The sequence below is a fragment of the Chrysochloris asiatica genome, unplaced genomic scaffold, assembly GCF_000296735.1.
Source record: "Chrysochloris asiatica unplaced genomic scaffold, ChrAsi1.0 scaffold00013, whole genome shotgun sequence".
Lineage (NCBI taxonomy): Eukaryota > Metazoa > Chordata > Mammalia > Afrosoricida > Chrysochloridae > Chrysochloris > Chrysochloris asiatica.
Genome location: NW_006408531.1, coordinates 29,554,392 through 29,561,383, shown reverse-complemented (window position 1 = coordinate 29,561,383; position 6,992 = coordinate 29,554,392). Strand labels below are relative to the sequence as shown.

General features: G+C 39.9%; 1 protein-coding gene across 1 annotated transcript in view; it reads left to right on the top strand.

The window, feature by feature from the left end:
* The first annotated feature begins 639 nt into the window (after positions 1-639).
* CENPW (centromere protein W) overlaps positions 640-6,992 on the top strand; it is an 8,108-nt gene continuing 1,755 nt past the window's right edge. Inside the window, exons 1-2 of the mRNA XM_006834685.1 lie at positions 640-762; positions 6,495-6,608. Coding sequence (XP_006834748.1) covers positions 640-762; positions 6,495-6,608 — 237 coding nt within the window. The remainder of the gene's footprint in view (positions 763-6,494; positions 6,609-6,992) is intronic.

Below are 6,992 nucleotides of genomic sequence, written 5' to 3'. Positions count from 1 at the left end.
TCAATGACTAAATATTTGGAAGTAGCTCGTCACTCCTTCCTAGCCTGTCTTTGTCTGGAAGCTCATCTGAAACCTGCCCAACATGGGTGGCCCTGCTGGTATTTAAAATACCGGTGGCATAGCTTTCATTATCACAGAACCTCACAAGCCACCACAGTAAGACAAACTGACAGTTCGTTATGTTGTGCACAGGGTCGCTATGAGTCGGTACCGACTCCATGGCACCTAACAACAACAATAGAGTGAGAGTTTAGGGAAAAGAGTAGCTGCCTTGGTATAACAACTAATTTCTACAATTTCTTAGTACTTTTAGGTAAGATATGAAAATAGGCTCCATATTGCCAATGCAGACTACATAGACTAAAGAAAGACTGCCTCTTATACTGACGTCACGGAGTGCCGTGGACCCGCCCATCGCTGGAGTTTTTTGTCCTACTGCCGGCGCCTTCTGAGGGCGGTGTTTGTGTCGTCTGACGTCACTGCGGAGCGCCGCGCACGCTCCGTTGGCGGTGGATTCAAATATTTTGACCTGTGTTTCGGGCCCTGAAGAAAACTCCTTGGATTGTTTTCATTGCTTCGGGTGTTGATAAAGTGTGCTGTACGGTGCGATCTCAGGAGCTGAGGTGCTTGAGAGAGAAAATGGCGTTTTTGACCTCAAACCCTCAGAAGAAGATAAAACGAAAGGCTCCTCGCGGCTTTCTAAAACGCTCCTTGAAGCGACAGAAACCTCATCTTCGTCTAGAAACTAATGGCGACTTACTGGTGAGATTCTTTCTTCAGACGGGAGTGGGGCAGGTGAAGCCTTTGTTTCGTCTCCCTTAGCCACTTTATAACCCGTTCAGACCCATGTTGAAGGTATTTTCCAGCCTGGCGTGTCAGTTTCTGTTACTCACGGCTAGTTGCGCCGGGGCCGCTGTAATGTGGGTTTCTGGACCCAGTGAGATGGAAGCTAGGAGACACATCAACTTGAGGAAACTAACAAAGTTCTCGCTTAGTTTTTAAATATTACAGAGAACAGTTTCCAATTATACTCAGTGTACTTGCGAAGGGTTTGAAAGAGACACTTTTCTCAAAGTAGCGATTGGAATTCAGGCTGGATCATTTTAATTTATTGTAAAAAGCATAACTGGCATCATACTTTCAAGCACACCTCCCTTCTCTCTTTTCCCTTTCGTTTTACTTGGTTTTTGTTAAAGTACCTTCAAGTCGGTCCTGGTCTGTGTAAAGGTTTCCGAGCAGCAGTTGCTGAGTTTGAACCGCTGATCTTCAGGTTAATAGCAGTCCAGGGCTTATCCTATTGTTAAGTGCCGTCGAGTTGGTTCCGACCCATAGCGACCCCTATATAAGCTTATCCTATAGCACCATAGTATTTCCGTACAACTTCTACTTTAGAATACTTGCTAAAAACCTCTATTCTAAAGGTTTATTTGTAAGTAAAGTGTTTTCAATTGCGAATTTATTTCCTAGAACAATAATAAAACATTTATTAGTTAAATTTGCAGGAAAGACCACTAAAGTCTGTTTGTTTGATGAAAAAAACCTAGGGATCTGCTCCCTTAACCATTGTTGCTGTTAAGTGCCCTTGAGTTGGTTCCGACTCATAGTGACTGCAGAGGTGCAGCTGGTGAGCTTTCACAACTGACCTTGTGGTTCAAACTGACCTTTTCAGTCCAGCGCATTTAACCCGCAGCGCCACACCAGGACTCCTTAACCACTGTACCCTATGAGTCAGTTTCACATTATCACATAAGGATACTATGAGTCAAAATGGGCACGACAGCATACAGCAACAGTATTTGACCTTGGCTGTGAGTGGCTCATGGGTAGAAGACAAAGTCAGAGGAAGACAAAGTCAGCGGCAGAGAGCTCTCGGAACTGGGACGCTTTCTCTGCCCATACAGGAAGGATCACCTGTATGGAAATAAAATCATAAAGAGTTAGTTTGGTGCCTGAAGTACGTTGCTGTTCTTAAGTGCCTTCTAGTCTGTTCTGACTCTTAGCGACCTTGTATAGGGTTTCCAAAGAGCGGCTGGTGAGTTTGAGCCACTGCCTTTGTTATTCAAACCTACCAACCTTGTGGTCCGGTCCAATGTTTGTCTTCCAGCATCACACCTGGACTCCTGCCTGAAGCATAGTACTCTCCTTAAAAAATAGCCCGAACAAAATCACTGACTCACAATCTTTCTTGAAATAAATTCAAAATTTTTGTGTTGAATGCTTGGAATATATATCCCTCCAGCTGAATGGCCACTACATCCCTAGGTTTAAACTATAGGAGGCAGATCCTCTAGGAGATAAAGATTTATAAATGCACCCACCACTAAGTGCACTGCCCTTGAGTCTATTCTGATTCACAGCTTCGCTACAGGACAGAGTAGAACTGCATCAGAGGGTGTCCATGATGTACATTTTTATGCAAGTGGGCAGCTTCATTTTTTTTCCAGTGGATAAGGTGTTGGATTAAGTGAAAGGGGAGTAGTTCATCCGATCACTTAACCCACACTGTTACCAATTTGTAGGTGATAGGAATACAATGCATGATGATTTCAGCTGTTCTTAATATGGCATGTTTTTTCCACCTACTCTTTTCTCTCCCAGTTTCCATGGAGTCACTCTGACTCATGGTGATCCCATGTGTGTCATTGGCTGATATTTTTGCAAGTAGATTGGCTGACCTTTCTTTTAAGCCACTTCTACCCGCTTCCAGAATGTGGCCCATGAGCAGGTGGGCGCCATAGTTGGTGGGATCCAAGTGACATGGAAAAGAAAGAAGGGAGATGAAATTCGAGGCAAAGATGAAATTGTAGTAGTGGAAGAAAGAAGGTTCTTTTGGCCAGTAGCTGTTCTCAGGTGGTATGCCTATCTTCTGTGGCTTTGATTAGTTATTTTTCACTGGCCTGGATGCCAGTTGTCCACCCTGGTTTTTTTGTTTGTTTGTTTGTTTATGATTTTGTGCTTGCCATGGACATTTCATAATTTTACCCAGTAGATGTCCCACATCATCCATGAAGCTTTCTTCAGTCTGCTTTGATCTCTTATTTTTCAGAACTTCTTTAGCAGTAAGATAGTACATTCTACTATTTAGCTATTGGCATTCTAACAGTTTTTTTCTGGGAATATCATATGTTGAAGTTGTGTCTAATGTGGTATATAGTTTCCTTAAGATAGGTATCTTTAAGGAGTACAACTGTATGTTGTATTACTTTTGTATTTCCCATTATCTTTTAAAAAACAAAACTAATCTACGTTTATGCTGTCTTTTGTACATAATTCTTTTGTTTGAAAATTTCCTAACTCCATTCCTAGTGGTACACTACAGTTCTTTCAGTATCCAGTTCAAATGCCACTTTCTCATTGAAGTTTTTAAGTCCTCAGTCACTACTCACCAAAGCAGGATACTAGAACATTGTCTTTGTGGATTGTATTGTGTCAGTGGACCTTGATGTCCCCTAAGGGTATGGTTCTCATCCCCCATTCCTAGACACTCGGTCCTTCAAGGTGTTTGGTATGGCTCAGAAGTTTCCACAACTTTGCCACCTGTATGTTCAACTGTATTCATGGATGCATTTGCAGTACATATAACTACGTATGTAGAGAACTCCTTTGCCAAATATATATGTATATATGAATCGGGCTGTGAACTGCAAGATCAGCAGTTCGAAACTGTCAGCTGTTCGTGGGACAAAGATGATGCTTTCTGTTCCCGTAAAGATAGAGAGATAGAGATAGATATATATATAGAGAGATTGGTTATATATCAGTTTATATTATATAATATTATATACAATATATTATATATAATATATATTTATATTATATCATGTACTACGATAGTACATTCACCAGGAACTGCCAGAGGTTCAAGATGAAACTGGAATGAGGGGTATTGTTGCTGTTATTAGACGGATCTTCGCTGAAAGGTGTTTACCTGTGCTTTACTGTATGCAAAGCTTTTCGACTGTGTGGATCATGACAAGCTATGTACCATAATAGCAGTATGAGTATTCCTGAATACTTAATTGTGCTCGTGGGGAACTTGTCCATAGACCAAGAGGCAGTCATTTGAACAGAACAAGTGGACACTGAATGGTGTAAAGTTAGGAAAGGTGTGTGCCAGGGTTGGAGTCTTTCACCATACATATTCAGTCTGTATGTTGAGTAAATAATCTGAGAAGCTGCATTATATGAAGAAGATCATGTTATCAGGTTAAGAGGTAGACTCATTAACCTACAATATGCAGATGATACAACCTTTCTTGCTGAAAGTGACGAGGACTTAAAATACTTACTGATGAAGATCAAAGACCACAGCCTTCAGTATGCTTTGTACCTCATTGTAAAGAAAACAAAAGTCCTCACCACTGGACCAATAAACAACATTCTTATCAACAGAGAAAAGATTGAAGTTATCAAGGACTTCATTCTTCTTGGATCAACTATCAACACTCATGGAAGCAGCAGTCAAGAAATCAAATGATATATTGCATTACGCACATCTGCACAAGACCTTTTTAAAGTGTTGAAGACCAAAGATGTCAGCTTGAGGACTAAGGTGCACCTTTCCCAAGCTATGGTATTTTCAATAACCTCATACACATGTGAAAGTTGGACAGTGAATAAGGAATACTGTAGAAGGATTGATGCCTTTGAGTTATGGTGTTGGAGGAGAATATTGAAAGTGCCATGAGCTGCCAAAAGAACAAACATCTGTGTTGGAAGAAGTGCAGCCAGAGTGCTCCTTGGAGGCCAGGATGGCCAAACTTCGTCTTTCATACTTAGGACATATTGTCAGGAGGGACCAGTTGCTGGAGAAGAATATCATGTTTGGTAATGTGGAGGATCAGAGAAAAAGAGGAAGATCCCCCAGCAAGATGGATTGGCAAAGTGGCAGCATCAGTGGGCTCAAGAGTGGCAACAATTGTGAGATTGGCCCAGGACCCGGCAGTGTTTCATTCTGTTGTGCATAGATTCGCTATGAATTGATACTGACTTGCTGACACCTAAAAACAACAACAACAATGTGCATGTGAAAGTTGTACAGTGAATAAGAAAGACCATAGAAGAATTAATACATTTGAGTTATGGTGTTACAGGAGGATATTAAAATTACCATGGACTTCTAGAAGAACGAATTTGCATTTGAAGAAGTACAACCAGAAGCCTCCTTGGATGGCAAGACTTCTCTCGTACGTATTGTCAAGAGGGGCGGGTCTCTGGAGAAGTACTACGTCATGCTAGGTATAGTGGAAGGTCAGCAAAAAAGAGGAAGACCACCAATGAGATGGATTGACACAATATAAGCAACAATGAGCTCAACCTTAACAAAGATTGTGAGGATGGTGTCGGACTAACAATTCATGCATATAGTTCCATAACTGTTCAGCTTGAGTGCCTGGCTACGTATGCACTTAATGCATTGTTACTTCTTTTATTGCATGATTTTGTATGTAATATTTATCTTTGTTGCCTTTAATTCTTGTGTCCTTCCAGTGCCTTCCTTTTACTAGATCATTTTGTGCTGACCTCCCCAATGTTGTGTGTTGCCTTCCCCTTTATGCATGTTAATGTGTTTATACCCTCTGGTGTGATGCTGTGAAATAAGTGCTCAACCACAAGGTCTGTTTGAACCTCAAAGTTGGCATTTCAAACTCACCAGCCGTTCCTCAGAAACCCTATATAGGGTCGCTATGAGTTGGAACCAATTTTATGGCACTTAACAACACCCTCTAGTTAGTGAATTACCCTAACATCGTTTCCACCCCTGGTATCCTTCATAGAATATCTGTGTATAAAACTTTTCTTGACTTTTTTGTAGGATTAGTCTGACACAGTATTTTGTGATTGACTAATTTCACTCATCATAATGTTGCCCAGGTTCATCCATGTTATGAGTGAGGTGTTCTGTAGATACATCTGTTAACATGTTTTTGAATAGATTTTTCGAGTTAAGTATCTAGTTAAAATATCTGCTTAGACCTTAGATTGTAGAATAAGTGTTGAAACATAATGATGCTTTACAATAATGTTTTGAACCTTTGGCCTACTCTGTATAGCTTTGTTTCATACTGTTGTTAAGTGATGTTGAGTCTATTCCGACCCATAGCGACCCTGTATAGGGTTTCCGAGGAGCGACTGGTGAGCTTGAACCGCTGACCTTGCAGTTCAAATGGCTTTGCAGTCTGGCGCATTAACCCACAGCACCACACCTGGACTCCTAGGGGGCTTCAAAATGTTCCTGGGCAAATTCCATTATCTTTTAATTCAGTTTTCAATGAATGTCAAAAAAAAATTTTTTTTTTAATGAATATAAGACAAACCAATATGGAAGCAAATTCTATATAGCAATAAAAAGATTAGCTAAGTGATGTAATTACAATAAGTAAATATTGTTATCATTTGTTAACCGTAAATTTTGAAATCCTTAGTTTTAAAACTCACTATTGCAAAGCATCAGTTTTAAGTTTTTCAATCCTTTCCAATTTCCTCTTTTAAAGGTTCATCTGAACTGTTTACTGTTCATTCGTCGATTAGCAGAAGCGTCTAGGATAAATGCTTGCGAGAACAAGTGTGGAATAATTAAAAAGGAGCATGTCCTTGCTGCAGCAAAGGTAAAAATCTGTATTTGTTTTCTTGAGCAAGAATTAACCTCTTTTCATGAATTCTTCAAAATGTCACCTGGTTCATTTTTGGATTCCTCATTCAGTTTAGTTGACTAAGTTGAAGCTTTATTTTTCATTTTAATGGATTTTAATTGTAGGGTAGCTTTTCCCTGCTATATGCATCATGTACATTTCTGATAAAAAGATTAATAGCCTCTCCTTTTGTTATCTTTTAGGGAGAAATTAATTTTGAATGCTTAATTTGTGGAATTATTTTATATTTAACTCATTGTTGTCTCTTTCAATGCACAGCAACTCTGCTAGGCAAAAAAAATTCTTGTGGTTAGATAAATGTTGGTAAACTAAAATGCTATACCTTCTTCTTGAATATTC